General features: G+C 43.6%; 13 protein-coding genes across 13 annotated transcripts; 4 read left to right on the top strand and 9 right to left on the bottom strand.

The window, feature by feature from the left end:
* Nucleotides 1-69: 69 nt before the first annotated feature.
* On the bottom strand, nt 70-651 carry HK407_04g06800 (thymidylate kinase; the record flags this gene model as incomplete). Its single annotated transcript, XM_060420667.1, has 1 exon — nt 70-651. The coding sequence occupies one exon, from the start codon at nt 649-651 to the stop codon at nt 70-72; it is 582 nt and encodes a 193-aa protein (XP_060277032.1).
* Nucleotides 652-718: 67 nt separating this feature from the next.
* On the bottom strand, nt 719-3,136 carry HK407_04g06810 (ubiquitin elongating factor; the record flags this gene model as incomplete). Its single annotated transcript, XM_060420668.1, has 1 exon — nt 719-3,136. One exon carries the CDS (start codon nt 3,134-3,136, stop codon nt 719-721), a length of 2,418 nt encoding a protein of 805 aa, XP_060277033.1.
* A 156-nt stretch (nt 3,137-3,292) lies between these two features.
* On the top strand, nt 3,293-4,327 carry HK407_04g06820 (uncharacterized protein; the record flags this gene model as incomplete). Its single annotated transcript, XM_060420669.1, has 1 exon — nt 3,293-4,327. The coding sequence occupies one exon, from the start codon at nt 3,293-3,295 to the stop codon at nt 4,325-4,327; it is 1,035 nt and encodes a 344-aa protein (XP_060277034.1).
* Nucleotides 4,328-4,437: 110 nt separating this feature from the next.
* Nucleotides 4,438-5,652, bottom strand: HK407_04g06830 (transmembrane aminoacid transporter protein; the record flags this gene model as incomplete). The annotated part of the gene is made up of 1 exon (XM_060420670.1): nt 4,438-5,652. The coding sequence occupies one exon, from the start codon at nt 5,650-5,652 to the stop codon at nt 4,438-4,440; it is 1,215 nt and encodes a 404-aa protein (XP_060277035.1).
* A 397-nt stretch (nt 5,653-6,049) lies between these two features.
* HK407_04g06840 (translation initiation factor 1A) lies at nt 6,050-6,409 on the top strand (the record flags this gene model as incomplete). The annotated part of the gene is made up of 1 exon (XM_060420671.1): nt 6,050-6,409. The coding sequence occupies one exon, from the start codon at nt 6,050-6,052 to the stop codon at nt 6,407-6,409; it is 360 nt and encodes a 119-aa protein (XP_060277036.1).
* A 23-nt stretch (nt 6,410-6,432) lies between these two features.
* HK407_04g06850 (pyruvate dehydrogenase) lies at nt 6,433-7,407 on the bottom strand (the record flags this gene model as incomplete). Its single annotated transcript, XM_060420672.1, has 1 exon — nt 6,433-7,407. One exon carries the CDS (start codon nt 7,405-7,407, stop codon nt 6,433-6,435), a length of 975 nt encoding a protein of 324 aa, XP_060277037.1.
* Nucleotides 7,408-7,650: 243 nt separating this feature from the next.
* Nucleotides 7,651-8,301, top strand: HK407_04g06860 (uncharacterized protein; the record flags this gene model as incomplete). Its single annotated transcript, XM_060420673.1, has 1 exon — nt 7,651-8,301. The coding sequence occupies one exon, from the start codon at nt 7,651-7,653 to the stop codon at nt 8,299-8,301; it is 651 nt and encodes a 216-aa protein (XP_060277038.1).
* A 90-nt stretch (nt 8,302-8,391) lies between these two features.
* On the bottom strand, nt 8,392-11,136 carry HK407_04g06870 (valyl-tRNA synthetase; the record flags this gene model as incomplete). Its single annotated transcript, XM_060420674.1, has 1 exon — nt 8,392-11,136. One exon carries the CDS (start codon nt 11,134-11,136, stop codon nt 8,392-8,394), a length of 2,745 nt encoding a protein of 914 aa, XP_060277039.1.
* An 88-nt stretch (nt 11,137-11,224) lies between these two features.
* HK407_04g06880 (glycolipid2-alpha-mannosyl transferase) lies at nt 11,225-12,220 on the bottom strand (the record flags this gene model as incomplete). Its single annotated transcript, XM_060420675.1, has 1 exon — nt 11,225-12,220. The coding sequence occupies one exon, from the start codon at nt 12,218-12,220 to the stop codon at nt 11,225-11,227; it is 996 nt and encodes a 331-aa protein (XP_060277040.1).
* Nucleotides 12,221-12,247: 27 nt separating this feature from the next.
* Nucleotides 12,248-12,754, bottom strand: HK407_04g06890 (uncharacterized protein; the record flags this gene model as incomplete). Its single annotated transcript, XM_060420676.1, has 1 exon — nt 12,248-12,754. The coding sequence occupies one exon, from the start codon at nt 12,752-12,754 to the stop codon at nt 12,248-12,250; it is 507 nt and encodes a 168-aa protein (XP_060277041.1).
* A 53-nt stretch (nt 12,755-12,807) lies between these two features.
* HK407_04g06900 (uncharacterized protein) lies at nt 12,808-13,728 on the top strand (the record flags this gene model as incomplete). Its single annotated transcript, XM_060420677.1, has 1 exon — nt 12,808-13,728. The coding sequence occupies one exon, from the start codon at nt 12,808-12,810 to the stop codon at nt 13,726-13,728; it is 921 nt and encodes a 306-aa protein (XP_060277042.1).
* Nucleotides 13,729-13,889: 161 nt separating this feature from the next.
* HK407_04g06910 (elongation factor) lies at nt 13,890-15,317 on the bottom strand (the record flags this gene model as incomplete). The annotated part of the gene is made up of 1 exon (XM_060420678.1): nt 13,890-15,317. The coding sequence occupies one exon, from the start codon at nt 15,315-15,317 to the stop codon at nt 13,890-13,892; it is 1,428 nt and encodes a 475-aa protein (XP_060277043.1).
* A 176-nt stretch (nt 15,318-15,493) lies between these two features.
* On the bottom strand, nt 15,494-16,519 carry HK407_04g06920 (actin; the record flags this gene model as incomplete). The annotated part of the gene is made up of 1 exon (XM_060420679.1): nt 15,494-16,519. The coding sequence occupies one exon, from the start codon at nt 16,517-16,519 to the stop codon at nt 15,494-15,496; it is 1,026 nt and encodes a 341-aa protein (XP_060277044.1).
* Between the last annotated feature and the right edge of the window lie 2 nt (nt 16,520-16,521).

Consider the following 16,521-nt stretch of genomic DNA (forward strand, 5'->3'; position numbering starts at 1 on the left):
CGAAAGGCAACTTCAACAAGCTTATATGCATTCCACAAAGAACATAACGGATAAACAATTTAGGCGATGTTATTTATTTACCATTATTGCGTGCACTATTTTCTCTATGTTATCTTCAACGGCACATGTTCCATCAATAATCAAAACGTTTTTTTCTTTTTTAAGTAGGAATGCATAAAGCGAATAAACCTTGTTCTGGAACTCCATGTTATCATAAACTTCCTCTCCAAAGCCTTTTCGTTTGCACAGCTCATCAGTTGGTACATCTATGAAAACCGTCACATCGGGCTTTGGAAGCAGCTCCTCAGTCATTTCGCACCACCCAAGGTCCAATCCTTTGGCTGCTGAATAGACTACACCGCTCATGGCATATCTGTCACACAAAACCACACTATCTTTTCTCAACTCCTCAATCATTTGCTTGTGTTCATACCTGTCTGCACTGAATACCAAGTGTATTGTCTCATCCTCAAGCTTGATTTGCCTTCTTAGGTATCCATCAATCACCCTCCCAAGCGCTGTGGATCTGTTCGGAAACCCAATCTTCCTAACTGCTACACTTTTCGACATCCTTTCATGCAATGCATTAACCATCGTTGTTTTTCCAGACCTATCTAGCCCTTCAAAAACAACAAACATCCCCTTCATCATCACGCAAGGGGCTCCATGCAACAGCAAATCATATAAACACTCCAATGCATGGTATCTATTCATTGTCTCACGCATCCTTTGCTCTCTTGTACTCGTCCATCTTTTTCCTGAGCTCCTCGTCCTCTATTACCATGTCCTCATTAAGCGGCATCCTGTTAAACGGATCAATCCCTCCGTTCATCATCAGCATATCATATGTTGACCTATCTACCGTAACCCTTGATGTTAGCAGCCTCACAGGATTCCTTATTGGATTGAATGTCAATGGATCAATAAACTCATCAGGCACTAACTCGGCCGTGTCCGACGTTACGACAACCTTCTCGAGCCTGCAAACCAAATTACGCAGCTCACGTATCTGAGACTCACTGATCAAATACTTGCTCTCGCATATCTCCAGTGCTGTGTGGAAAAATCCGATGTCAAAATACATCCTGTCGTTTGCAACTGCATCTACAAACTTACTGGAGGATATTCTTATATATACCATCACCATTTTTTTCAAAAGGCTCTTTGCATCAAATCCATACTTCTCTGGCGACTTTATCACAAGATCTGCACACTTCGGCCCAGTAATTATCTTCAGATTGCAGTTCAGCACCCTTACAAAATTGAATACCATCTCTTCCACCAAAAACAGGTCGGGCCTTTCATCAAGAATATGCATAAACAGGTCAAAGCATCCATCAACATACATAAAACATCCTCTTGCTTTGTTTGTTGAAAAACGTATAATCTTTCTCAGCGATCTTATTCTTTCTTCCAATGCCTCTACCTGTTCATTATTCTCCTGATCTCGCCCGCTCTTCTCCTGTGCAATTTTAAGCTCGGCGATCTGTTCATCAATTGTCTTTGAGTCTTCCTTTATGGCCTTGATTGAAGAAAGCCCCTCCGACAGCCTATTCTCAAAATCCTTCATCATGCAGTTGATAAACGTCACATTTCTCTTGCAGATGTTCATCTTTGAAAAAACCCTGCCGTCCTTCAAAATCGTATGTATCACACACCTTGCATCCATCCTTGCCTCATCCCTCTCCAATGCGTTGTAGTAGTCTATGATGTGATTGATCATTTTGAACTTTATTGAGCTGCTTCTGTGGCTCAGGATCTTCATCACTTCCTTCTTAAATGCAAGGCTTTTCCAGGTCATGATGCCTTCCATCACCTTCCACAACGATTCAGAAATGCAAGCAGACCGAACAACTTCAAACACCATCTCCTGCATCCACAAAAACGTCTTGTAGTAGAAATCCGGCCATGGATACTCAATCTCTGCAGTGTACTCAGCAATGAATTCAACAAACTCCCTCTCATCTACAAACAGATCGGTTGCAAATAAAAGCCCGTTCAATGCATTTATCTTCGAATTTATTCCTTTTCTGTATGCCTCCATCCTCTCTCCTCCCTCTCCTTCCAGTGTACGGTATTCATATGCAAGCGTTCTTACATACTCCCCAAACTTAACATAAGATGCCTGCATCATATGGATCTTGCTGAAATAGCAGAATGTCGGAAACGAGCTCAAAGAAATCTCCTCCACACACTCCGGATCAATTTTCTCGATCATCTTGTCCTCAACTATCTTTTTGCTGAACCTACCCATTAGAATGCATACGTTAAATGCAAAGCCATCGCTTATGTTCTCTTTCCAATCAAAAACCGTCTTGCTTCGTTCCTTGCTGACATAGACAACCTTTGAAATATACCTCATGAAATTCTGTCTTACATCAGGTGATGCACGTATGGCTGCGAAGATCACTTCGTACATCTTGTACGAATACTCGTTCAATGCACGATACGCATTTCGTGACATTTCAACCACGTCCTTCATTTGCATTCCAAAATACTCCTGCACCGGCACTCCATACTCGCATTTCTTGTAGATAAAAGGTTCGAAGAATCCATCTAAAATGCATGCACGCTCACTCAAAAACCCAAAATGCACAGGAGCACAGATTTTCTTGGTATAATCCACGCCATCGGCTCCCAATCCCCAATACCCCTCCTTCCTTAGCTCCTCAAGCACATTCGGAAGCCCCATAAGCACGCCAAGCGCTACTACATACCTTCTTGCATCAGACATTATTTCTGTCTGTGAGCATCTGAACGATAGCCCATAAATCATCGGAACAAAAACCTTCGATGCGATCCCTTCGACTTCTCCCAATCTTTCGAAGCAATCAACAGCATCGAAGTACTCTGCCTCGAATGTATGTGTCAGGAGCGGAAGAAGCGACATCACGCTGCTTGCCATGATTGCTGCTTTTGAATCATTCACAATAATCGAAACCGTGTCAACGAAGAACCCGATACATTCATCGCTGTATGATGCCCTGTACCTTGATATAAGGCTTCTTAGAACATCTGTATCCGTGTTGTTGATAAAAGACAAGCGAATGCATTCGGCTTCGTCCTCATCAACATTTTCTGTGTTGTCAGCAGAGTTGCCGAGCCCAAACATTTCATATAGCTCTTTCCGATTCATTCAGGGTGTGACATGCAAAACAATTGAATGCCAAGATTGGTGCGGAGTCAGTGCTGCTGTAAAAGCATGTACTGCATTGCGACAAATCGGTGGATATGCTATGCGCATAGCTCATATGTATTTGCAATAAGTTTGTATGTATAGCCCTGGCTACAGATGAGTGATAGCATAGATGAGAAGCTACGAAGTATTGAGAAGGAGGTTGATAGAATGTGCTTGCAGAGGAAGCTGAGCATAGAAGCGGAATATCTTAAGAGAATAAAATGCAGGAAGGTTTTGAGATGTTATGTGAAGATCGAAATGAAGAACGGTCTGTTTATACGAATGGACAGCAGGGTGATTAATGACTACAAAAGCGGAGGAGAAATGAAATTTTCAGATGTTGTGAAGAGGTTTTGTGTTGTCTTGAATAGCGATCTTCGTTCCACATCAGAGATGCATATCGAGCAATTTGAGAAGGGTAACAGTACAGAAGATGTGCAACACGGCGTGGAGCAGGATGCAAAGCATGTTAGCAGAAATGTGGATGTGAATGATTTTTTTGAGTGGGCAAAGGGCAAAGAAGACATAGAAGCATTTGAAGTAAGTACGAAGAAGACACCAGAAATCATAAGGCTGGTTTTTGAGCTTGAGAATCCGAGAGGCATCTGGAGACTTTCTCCAAAGCTGAGTATGCTGCTGATGAAATACACAGATACGAAACCGAATGTGATCACACATCTGTGGAGATATGTTAATAAGAACGGCCTAATGAAAACAGGATCAGACTTTGTCAAGTGCAATCAGTCGCTGAAGGAGATCTTGGGTGTAGATGAGTTTGCCTTGAGTGAGCTTCCGGATATGATAGTGCCGCATCTTCTCCCTCTTGACTTCTTGACTGTGAGTGCTCCTGCACAGGATGGATATGCGAATATATTCGATATTCCATTCGAGTGGGATGATCTGTATCAGCATCCGGTGCTGTATTCAAAGAGGATACACGCAGTTGACAGGAAGATAGAATCTCTCAGGCAAGTTCTGAAGAAATGTGAAGAAAGAGAAAGGACTCTGGATGAATTTGCAAAAGACCCCGTGTGCTTCATTAACAAATGGCTGTGCATCCAGATGAACGAACAGTGCCACAGAACCTTATTTTTCCGTAATGAGGAGGTGCAGAAAAGAATTTTTGAATTATTAAAGAGGCTGGAGTAAAACTATTTCCCTAAAAGGGCCTGTCAAATTTATCAATAGACACTTTAATAGTCAAAAGACTACATCGATCTATCCAATCAAGCATCCATTGAAGCTAAAACACAGAATAATTATAGTATGTCGAGTGTCATGTACACCATGGAAGCAATGCTGCCTATTCCCATGAGTCCTGCCAGAATTGTTGTTACATTCATCTTCTTCTTGGCAAACAAGTAATATATCGAAGGATATGTAAACGACGTCAGGTTGATCGCGGTTATTGACACAAACTGCAGTATGGTATCTATATTAAGGTCTTTCATCAGTGCAAGCACAAGAAAGACTGCCATCACTATGTATATCACCTTCTTCCACAGCATATCGGCATTTGCATTGTCTTTCACTATGTAGCTCAGTAAAATCTCACACATCGGATTCATTTGCATTGGAAACGCTCCAAACAAGACCATTATTGCTCCAAGGCATGCTGCCTTCGATGAAATCCCATACGAGTCAACCGTATGATTTTGCAGGTACACATTGATGTTGCTATTAGGATCAATCAGCAAGTCTATCACAGATCCTTTTATCGTGTCTCCAAAAACGATATATCCGCACAGACCAACTGTTCCATAAATCAGTGTTCCAAAAAGCGATGCTGCTAATGTCACCTTCACAATACTACTTATTGTCCGCACCTCCAGCTCGGTGTATGTCTTCACCATGTTTGCCTGGCATGCCAGTGCCAGAATAAAGTATGAAATCCCGCTTGAAAAGTTCGACCCATGCATCTTGATAGGCTCCTCAGAGCACACATCTCCTATAAACATGCAATATCCAACCATCATCAGTGCAAGATAGCTCACAGAAATAACAGTAATGTACGATGACACTTTGAGATTCGACAGGTTCTTCTTCAAAGACAGTGCACAGAACGGAACAAACATCCCTGCAGCAATCATCTTTCTTCCCATTTCAGAACTAATGTCTGCATACCCAAAAAAAGACACAATCAGCTTTTGCACAAGCCCTACGAGGTATCTGTAGAAAAATATGTTCGATCCAAAGCAGCTGGCAAATGTGGAAACATCTACAAGGATCTTCAGGTACTTGGAAATATGAGCTGCAAGCAATGAGTATGTCGGCACTCCATCCTTATACATGCGTGCTGCAATCGAGATTATATACAGTGAAAAAAACGTCAGAAGTCCCACAATGTTGATTAAAATAATGCCCCTGACATATCCTACGTTCTGAAACGCAAAAGGCATGAAATTAATTCCTGTGCCCATCATTGACGTCACCATCGTTACTATGGCTGAAATCGTTCCTAGGCTATCTTTCATTATTGGGGCGATTATATCACTGGCTAAAATAATATATCTGCATACCATAAATGGAAAATCCAAGCGCAATAAGCTGCCAGATGCATACAATAATCAAAACAGGACAGCATATAATCTGGAGTCGACCAGATGGAATGCGACTGTGTGAGCAAGCAGATGCGCAATACGCTAGTATAAGCAATGGGTAATGCAAGTAAACTGCGCTTGAGAACGGTATTCTGGATACTCGTTGCTATTGTGTAGATGCTATTCTGCACTACAGAAATATAGCATGCACTCACCGATTCGTACACCATGTGCTGGGATTTGCATTGACTTCTGACGCCTGTAAATACGAGAGCATGTGCATGCCTATGCTGATAGGATGATAAAATTGCAACGCCTCTTGCCCAAGATAATGGGGGGTAAGAGGGGAGATAAAGGCGGAGACAGAGCACTGGTGTTTGCCGAAGAGGAGCAGACAGCATATGGCCAAATAATTGCACCGCTTGGCCAGTGCATGTTCAAAGTAAACTGCTCGGATGGTGTTTCTAGGATAGCGAAGATACGCGGAAGAGATTATAGACGAGTTAGGATGGGACCTGGCGACATAGTGCTGCTGCGCATAAGAGATGGCGATGACAAGAAGGCAGACATCGATAGGAAATACATGCCAAAGGAAATCAAGATCCTGAAAGATGATGGCGAGATAAAAGATGACACCTTCTCAATAGATGATCAGGGATCTGCACTGATCGACTTTGAAGAAACGCTTTAGTAGAATAAAACGAGCATTGTTTGTTATTGCTTCTTGTATGTGCGCATAACTGCCTCCACAACATCAAGATGCGTTGGAAAAGACATCTTCTCGAGATTCTCGGAATATGGCGTTGGAATATCCTTACCGCTTATTCTTTGTACAGGTGTGTGTAGAGAATGAAAGCAGCTCTCATGGATAATTGCAGATACTTCAGATGCTATGCTGAACGAAGGCCATGCATAATCAACAACAAACACATTGCGTGTTTTCATTGCCGATGCAACAATCGCCTGCTTGTCTATGGGCCTTACAGATACAAGATTGATCACCTCTCCTGAAATTCCCTTTGCTCTCAACAGCTTTTCAGCCTCTAGACAAACTTTTACAGAAATAGAGACTCCAATCAGGGTGATATCCGTTCCAGTAACTTCAACAACAGCCCTGTCCAGCGCTTGCACATATCCATCTGCAACATCTTCATATACATCGTCATACAAGGTTTCATTCTCAAGGAACACAACCGGATTGTTGTCTCTGATTGCTGCTTTCATTAGGCCCTTATGATCTTTGGCTGTGTATGGCGCAACTACCTTCAATCCTGGAACTGCACCGTAATACCCGCAGAAGTCTTGTGTATGCTGCGCTCCATATCCTGGATTGAAACCGTTTGGCCCCCTAAACACAATTGGACAGCTAATCATTCCTCCAGACATGTACAATGTCTTTGCACAAGAATTGATTATATGATCGATTGATTGCAGAGCAAAGTTCCATGTCATGAATTCGACTATCGGCCTTAATCCAAGGTACGAAGCACCCACTGCCAATCCTGTGAATCCCATTTCACTGATTGGAGTGTCAAGAACCCTCCAGCGGCCATACTTGCAGTAAAGACCCTCAGTAACCCCGTGGCATCCTCCAGATGCACCAACCTCTTCTCCAATCACAAATACGCATTCCTCTCGTTGCATCTCTTCGTCTATTGCCTGATTCAAAGCATCTCTGACAGCAATCATGTGTGTTGCCTGTGTCCTCTATTTGCTATTAATGCGTTTCAGGTGTGTTTGCTATTCCATATCAATCATTATGTGCAATACTGCTTGCATCAGTATACTATTGCTGATAAAGCTTGCATTATTGCGAAATATTTTGCGAACTAAGTAAATTGTGAATAGCACGCACACATAGCCTGTGCTTCACACATGATGCAAGCACACACAAATATTATGGCTGTCTGCAGTAACCCTTGAAAGAAAGGAATGCCTAAACTAACTCCTACAAAAAAAGCATGGATGTCATTGAATCTTGTGTTTGTGGCGAACTACTCACTGTATGCGATTCTCCATTTACTGAGGATTCCTCTGTATCCTCTTCCGAACTTTGTCAACATTTTGAGCCTGGTGTTGTCGTATTCGATATCTTTGCTTCCGCACCTATCTTCAATAGGCGAGGCGGTTTCTCAGCCAAATTTGTATTGCATTGCAGTGTTTCTTACATTTCCTCACGAGATGCTGCTGCTTCCATTCTATCTGCTGGCAGTATATCACATGAGCTCGTTTGTGCTGTCTAATAGAAAAATATTTGAGGCATCATGCATATATCCGGCGTGTGTGTCGCTATCTGCACATCATGTTGCACTTGGTAGGATGGCGTTGCTTGCAGAGGCCTTCACTGTTCCTGTCTCTTTCTTGATGATTTTCTTCAGGAAATCTAGCATTGTCACACTCACTGCGCTTGTTGCGATGGTGAGACAGCAGTACTTCACGAATCCAGCAATGAAAAGCGTGTTTGGAGAGATGCGTGTTTCTATGGACAAGTGGGTTCTTAGCTGCCCGGCTGATGTACAGGAATATTACCGAAAGGCGAGAGATTTCTTGGTGTCTACTCACACAGCCAAGAAGTTAAATTAAAGCACATGTGATGTCCTTAAATTGTAATCTAAAACAAAAGAGCATGTACATCTCCATACAACATCCCAATAAGCATAAGTAGTGTCCAGTTTATTCGACTTTTCGAAGAAACGCCTTGGTACCTCCAAAGTCCAAGAACTCCTCATCATAATCACACACTACTTCAACACTGCATATCCTCCTGCAAAGCAGATGGACAAATCTTAGATCCTGATGGCTGATCTCAGGCCCAGGGACAACCTCAAGTACATTCATGCCTCCAGGGCCCTTCGCCTCCAGCAAGCCTCGTAAGTGTTTGACCAACTGTAATGTTGCAGAAAAACTGTTCTTGTGGGCATTTCCATCGCTCACCGGATATTCTGAAACTGAAATTGACTCATCAAAGTAGTTCGAAAACACTTCTTCAGTAATAAAAGGCATAAACGGATGGAATATCTTCATAGAGTCAAGAAACACAGTCAGTAAAACACCGACATACGCCTTTTCCTTGTTTCCCTTCACCACCTCAATGAAAACATCGCAAATGTCATACATAAAAAATTGATGGATCGCCTGCGTTGCTTCCATAAACTTATACATCTCGATCATTTCTTTGACATGCTCTATTGTTTCGTTCCTCCTCATAAGGATCCATTCAATCGGCCCAGAGCCAAATCCACTTGCGAGGTCTGACACGTTCAAAACATACTTTTCATATCCATGCGCAGAGCTCAAGCAGTCATACATCTCATCAACCACCATCTTCACAAACTTTTGTGCATTCCAAATCTTGTTACAGAACCTCCTGTATCCTTCAACCCTAAGCACATCCAAGTTGATATCTTTCATTCCCGACGTATATGAGAGCAAAGTAAAGCGAAGTGCATCTGCTCCACATCTAGGTATTCCGTTCGGAAAATCCTTACGCAAGGCTGCCTCGGCAACCCTCACCTCCTTCTCATCAAGGTTTCCACTCTTCATTGTTGCAACAAGATCATTCAAGCTGCACCCATCTATCACAAATATCGGGTCTATCACATTTCCAAGGCTTTTGCTCATCTTTCTTCCATGTGCATCTCTGACTATCCCATGCAGAAGAACCTGATCAAACGGAATCTTTCCTGTGAGCTCTATCCCCAGCATTGCCATCCTAGCAACCCAGAAAAAAAGAATATCACTACCTGTCTCAAGAAGCGTCGTTGGATAATACCTAGCATAGTCATCCGTCATCTTTGGCCATCCAAGCACTGCAAATGGCCACAGCCCAGATGAAAACCAAGTATCTAAAACATCCTCGTCCTGCTCCATATCATCAATCGCACACTTACATTCAGGATGCTCCTTTCTCATCTTCTCAAAAGCTTCTTCTTTCGTTCTCCCAACCACCCATTGCCCTTCAGGCACTCTATATGCCGGTATCCTGTGCCCCCACCACAACTGTCTTGACAGGCACCAATCCCTTATGCTCTCAAGCCACTTATACCATTGCTTTTCAGCACCTGACGGCAGAATATCCATCTCTCCGTCCCTAACAACCTCAATCGCTTTTCTGGCCATCTCCTTGCAATCCATCCACCACTGGCTTTTGATCATCGGCTCAATAACATCATTCGATCTCGAACATCTTGGAATCACCTGAGGATGCCCTTTCTTTTCCACATACAATCCCATCGACTCAAGCTTGCATACAACCGCCTTTCTGGCCTCGAATCTTCCAAGCCCCTTAAACTCTCCTTCAACACTCACCTTATTGCCTTCATCAAACACAACAATGCATTCAAGCCTGTGCCTCTTGGACAACTCAAAATCATTTGCATCATGCGCAGGCGTCACCTTCAGCACTCCTGTTCCAAAGCTCATGTCTGCATACTCATCAAATATCACAGGAATCACCTTCTTTGTCAGCGGATTCACTCCATACACCTTTGTGCCATCAGGTACATCCCCAAACATCTTCCGTATTCCATCATTGCCGAATCGCCAGTCATTTCCATTTGCACATATAGCTGTGTCTCCAAGAATCGTCTCAGGCCTCGTGGTCGCTATCTCGACGCTTGGTAGAATGCTAACACATCCTTCAAAATCTTTGCATGTAGTCAGCGGATACTTCACATGGTAGATAACTCCAAACTCATACATTCCTCCATCAACCTGAAGAACAACGTTCGGCCCAATCTCATCATGGTTCACCTCAAGATCGCTTATGGTCGTGCATAACTTTCCACACCAATTCACTATCTTTGGCTCTCTGTATATCAGCCCTTTCTCATACAGCCTCACAAACGCCTCGGTAACTGCATCACTCATCCCAGGATCAAGAGTAAACCTCTCCCTCGAAAAATCAACACTGGTGCCCAGCCTCTTAAACTGCTCATATATCTTGCTTCCATGCTTATTCTTCCACTCCCATGCCCTCTTCAAAAACCTTTCCCTGTCAACACTAGCTACCCCCTCCTTGGCCAATTGCTTAGAAACAACACTCTGTGTTGCTATTCCTGCATGGTCAGTCCCTGGAATATACAGCACCTCATATCCACACATCCTTTTGTATCTGCAAATTGCATCCTGTATAGAAACCATCATTGCATGTCCGATATGCAGGTTGCCTGTCACATTTGGAGGCGGTATCGGAATAACATACTTCTTCTCGTTGCTCATCGGCTTAAAAAGCCCGTTGCTCTCCCAGTGCTTATACCATTTGCTTTCAATCTCTATCGGGTCATACCCTCCTGCCTTGTATTCTCCTCTTGGCTTGGTCACACTCACCTCCTGTGTTTTCTTCTGTAGAAACTTCTCAAGTTTCTGTCTTTTCTTCTCCTCCTTAATCTTCTTCTTCTCATCTTTATCGCATTCCATTCTCAAGTGCAGGCCAAAAACACACTAAAAATATTCATCTAGTTTAATTCCATGCTCACACACCTCAGCGTTTCACTCGCCTTCGCACTCATAGCCTAGACTTCAGGTACTGGTTAATACACGTGTTAAACGAAATATCTTGCGATGGCGTGGAGTTGCATCTGCACTTCATCCTCATAGAGGCCTCCTTCGGGCAGTTCTTGAATGGCGGATGCTCGTATCCCATGTCGCTGAAGAAATGAACCTGGTCCTTGTCCAAGAATAGCGATGCTGCAATGCTATGCACAGGCGCATCTCCCCATCTTTCGTAGAAAAATCCTCCTGTCCTATCCAGCCAGTCAAAATACTTCTGATACACCTCGTTCCTGAACACATCAAAGCTTGCTATTTCAAAGTTTGTCCAGAAGTGGCATCCATTGTACGATCCATCTGCATTTAGCAAAAAACTGTTTCCACTCACCTTCTTCAGTATGTTCATATTGTTGGTAACAAACTTTACAACCTCTCCAAACAGGCTGGGAATCGTCTCCATAAATTCTCCAAGAGATATCACAAACCCATACTTCTTGCTGCTTTCCCTCATGTACCTGAACGGATCATAATCTATTTCACAGAGAAACCTCACATCAGGCTCGATCCTCCAGTAGTACTCGTACTTTTGCACTAACTTGTTTCTATAGAAAAACCCTGAAAAAAACCTGCACATCTTCCTGTACGATAACGACCCTCCATATATCACATTTCTCTCCTCTAGCTTCCTCATCTCCTCATTTGCTCTCTGCATGTCTATCCACTCCGGAACCTCCCACTCTTGTGCTTCTAGCTTTCCAAACTCAGCATCACTCGACACAACGCCCCTAATCGATTTCTTAAAGTCCTCCGTAAACTCCTCATCGTTCAGAAACACATACGGATATCCAAACTTCCTGTTGAACACATCCTCAAAATTCTTTATACTCCCCGTTATGCCATCCTTGTCTCCATTCCTGCATAAAATCAGTATCACTGCATTCTCCCTGCAAAGCACAAGCCCAGCAATCACCAAAAACAGCATGTTATTTCCCACATCTTTCTTAATATCCATTGTTTGTTTATATCAAATACCATCTCATCAAAGCATCTTATTCAAAACAAGAGCATTCACAATCGACTTCTCCACTCCTCCCTTGTCACTTACCCACCAGTCAATCCTTACAAACTTCTTCAGTGTATGCTCAAGAGGCTTCAGCCCATGCCTGCCTCTTGAAATAACCAGTGTGCCTGTGGCTTTCCCACCACACATAACTGTTCCTGCATCTATCTCCAGCAGCGGAGTATCTGTCCATCGCACCTCTCCATCACCCTTCTTCTCATCCGCTGTGCCTGCTACAAATCTATGGAACTCAATCGTGACCTGTTTTTCCACAGCAACACCAATCTCAAAATCCATGTTCTCAAGCAGAAAAGTCTCGCCATTTACAATATACATTGCATTCCCATCCCATCTAACCAAGTATACTGGCTCCCTCGACATGTACTTGTCTACTTTGAAAACACTCTTCTTTTCCTTATAACGGCTCATGCAAAGATTTTCAAGCACTCGTGCAATCCTTTCATATGCTTCTGTAGTATACAGCATTCGAACTGGCAGAGGGTTTCACCAATATGCATGATTTATGCCTCTGCCACACAATGGAGTCAAACACGCAAGCAGTCGTCAGTGCAATAAAACACGCAGTGAAGAAGCTGCTGTGCAACCCGCATACAAAAGGCATGGTCATGAAAATCAAGCTCTATGAAATTCTATTCGACATGGCACTGTCGGGTACTGCAAGAAACGAAAGAGAAATCTTCTACATGGCCGTAAACACATTTGGGTCACAAAAATCGCTAGCTAGGCTTGTTTCAAGCATAATGCATGAAACAGGACTTTCAAAGACAAGCCTCGGCATCAGAAACACACTTAAAGGAACATTCATTGGAAGCATCGTACTCGTAAAAGCAGATACATCCGATCGTGCATCCTCTGTAGAAAAACTGTGTTCGCAAGCATGCAGTCCACAACTTATTCCAGATATGTCGTGTGTCGTAGATGCATTTACACTTCATCCCATTGTAGTAGTTGTTGAAAAAGACACAATTCTTCATAGGATCGCAGCCGTGCTCTCAACCGAGCCTTATTTCAATCAGATACTGCTTGTGTGCGGAAAGGGATATCCTTGCAGAAACACTGTTGCGTTACTAAATATGCTTCAGAAGCACTCTACTGCAATCCTGGGTCTTTTTGACTTCGATCCATTTGGAATTCATATATACAGCGTGTACAAGTACGGAACCAAGAAGTCATCGAGTCTGCGGATCAGCTCTATCCAAAGAATAGGAATACATGCAGAACATATCCTATCCTACAATATACATGCCGCTGACTTTATGAATCTTAATCAGTATGATATTGCGATGATCAGTAAACTTGAAAAAATAGATGAGCTTGCATCCGATGCACTATTCATCAAGCAGTTGGGCAAAAAACTCGAGATGGAAGCATTCTTCAGCACATATACTCACATCATAAAATCAATCATTTCACAAAAGCTCAAGGAGAACTTCTTGTGAGCTTAATAAAACCTGACTCCGTAAAAGCAAAACAACAGGCACACCAGTAAATAAACCACTAATAGAAGAATGCTTTAATATAAAGTCCTTCCAGAGTAAATACCGTTCTTCAGGCATCCGTTGCAGCAATCACTTGCCACCTCCGTTTACCTTCTCAACACTTACTTCTTCTTTTTTCCTGCTGCTGTCGCAGTACTATTAGCCGTTGCAGAATCCGTGGAAATCCCATACTCGCTCTGCAGCATCTCTGCAGTCAGCGGTCGTATAATGCTTCCAACAAACACCACCATATTCGAATCCATCACTGCAAATCTTCCAAGAGACGGGAACACAGATACAGAGTCAAACACCGTTGGCTTTTGCGGTCTAATAACCACTATTCCGCTCTCCCCAGTAGACATATCCTCAGGATTCTCCACTTTCTGCCGATTCTTGTTGTTCTTTAGCTTCATAACCTCAACCACCGTAGACACTCGTGCCCCTCCAAAACACACAAGCGGGCTGTACCCTACCTTAAATCCATTCGGCTTGTTAGTCACCACAATATTCGCCTCTGCTGCCGGGTATACCTTTGCCGCCGTCTCATCATCCCTCGATATCACATGTCCCACTTTCACATGACGGAAGTCTCCCTTCGATGGATTCTTAAACGCCACTCCACAGTTATCTCCAGACACAACCTCCTTTCTCACCTGCTTGTGTATCTCCAAACTCTTCACCTCAGTGTGCACCTCTGCAGGCTGTATCACCACTTTCATATTCGTCTGTATCTTTCCAGAATCAACTCGCCCCGTATACACACTGCCAATCCCAGGTATACTGTGTATGCCAGATATCGACATCCTCAACGGGCTGTCGTCCATCCTCTTAGGCTCTGCCTGGTAATTCAGCGCCGCCTCAAGTGTATATATCTTCGGTGCGTCCGGGTTCTTCGAGTCGCTCCACCCCTCAAACCAACTGTACTTATTTCCTTTCTCAGTTAGATTCATTCCAAGCATCGCAGATGTCGGTATCACTATCGGATCCTTATCAGAGTGGTATTTCTTGATGATATTCCTCACCATCTCCGTCTTCAGTTCATCGAATTTCTTCGCCTTATCACTCTCAGGTATTGCCGGCGAGTCCATCTTGTTAATACACACTATCAGCTTCTTGCACCCAAGCACCCCTGCTATAAGAATATGGGTTTCCAGCGTTCCTGTCTTGCCAAGACACGCCTCAAATCCATCAGCTGGCACTACTACCACCCCCACGTCTGCCTGTGCTGCTCCTGTCACCATGTTCCTGATAAAATCAATGTGTCCAGGACAGTCATAAACATTCAGATTGTAATTATCAATGTTTGCCTTCACCAGCGTCGCCGTTATCGTAATTCCTCTCCGTCTCTCTTCCTTGGTCTTGTCAGTCACAAACGCATACATAAACGAGTCCTTCCCATAATCCTGCGCCAACTTCTTATTCTTCTCAAGCTCTCGGTCATTCACCTCCCCAAGCTCTTTCAAAAAACACCCAACCATCGTACTCTTTCCAGAGTCCACATGTCCTATCACACACACATTCAACTGTTTCTTATCGTTGCCATCAGCCATCGTAAGGGGGGCTCAAAAAAAAATTTTTATACTTCTTCATCCTTTATTCCAACTACACAAGCCGCAAACTTCTTTCATTTACTATCTCATTCACTCCATATTTATCTCTTACTCATATCCATCCACTGCCTCTTTCTATGCCACCCTCTACATTCTCAAATATATCACCTGCTACTTTACTCTCCTGTCTCCGCCACCCATTCGCTTCTCTTTCTCTCGACAATGCCTTCTCCATACTCCTCATAATCCCTAATCCCAATATACAAGCTCTTTGCACTCCCCATCGATCCAACTATCGATCCCCCACAAAACGTACTAAACCTGTTCCTCTCCGCAGCCACCCTTATCTTCCACTTCGGCCTCTCCTTCTCAAACTCCGAATGCATCATCGCCTCAATCCCTCTCATCATTCCTCCCCCTCCACTCACCAGTATATTCCCCGCAAGCATCGGCTTTACCCCTCCCACATTCTCCTCAATCACCTCAATAACTATCCTACACACCTCCATTAGCTTCTCACATATCCTCCTTCCTGTTTCTCCAAAATCAACCACTTGCCCATCTCGAAACTCATACCTACACTCCATCATCTCTTTCCACTCTCCACATATCGCCTCTTTCACATGCCTACATATCTCATTCTTCTCAAACTCCCTCCTTTCCTCAGGCATTTCGCTCAACCCATTCCTGCTCTCTCTCTCAACATCAACTCCCTGCCGCTCAACAGCCCTCCTTACCTCGGCCGTAAAATCAATTCCCCCAACATCAACCCGCCTTCTACACGTAATAAGCCCTTCAACAACACTGCATACCTGCGTGCTTCCCCCGCCAAAGCTCACCACCACTCCGCTGCTTCGTCCATACGAAAAAACATCCAGAATCCCGCTCCTCACAAACAAAACAGAGCTGCACAATCTCTTCTCCATCAAATACCCCAGCACCTTCCTCTTCGTCGCCAATTCCTCCATATTGTTCTCGCAAACCACCAGCGACTCAGTATCCCTCGGAATCTCTCCACTCAAAATCCCAAGATACGATGCAACATCCCCAATCACAGACCGCTCTACAGGCCGCACAAATTCATCCCTCCACATCATCGATGATCCATACACACTGGGTCGCTTGCTGCCGCAGTATCCAATCTTATACGTCTCACTCCCAATATCAACAGTCGATGCAATCACATCTCCAACTACATACATCA

This window comes from Ordospora pajunii, assembly GCF_021821965.1.
Source record: "Ordospora pajunii strain FI-F-10 chromosome Unknown Cg_04, whole genome shotgun sequence".
In the NCBI taxonomy this organism is placed as follows: domain Eukaryota; kingdom Fungi; phylum Microsporidia; family Ordosporidae; genus Ordospora; species Ordospora pajunii.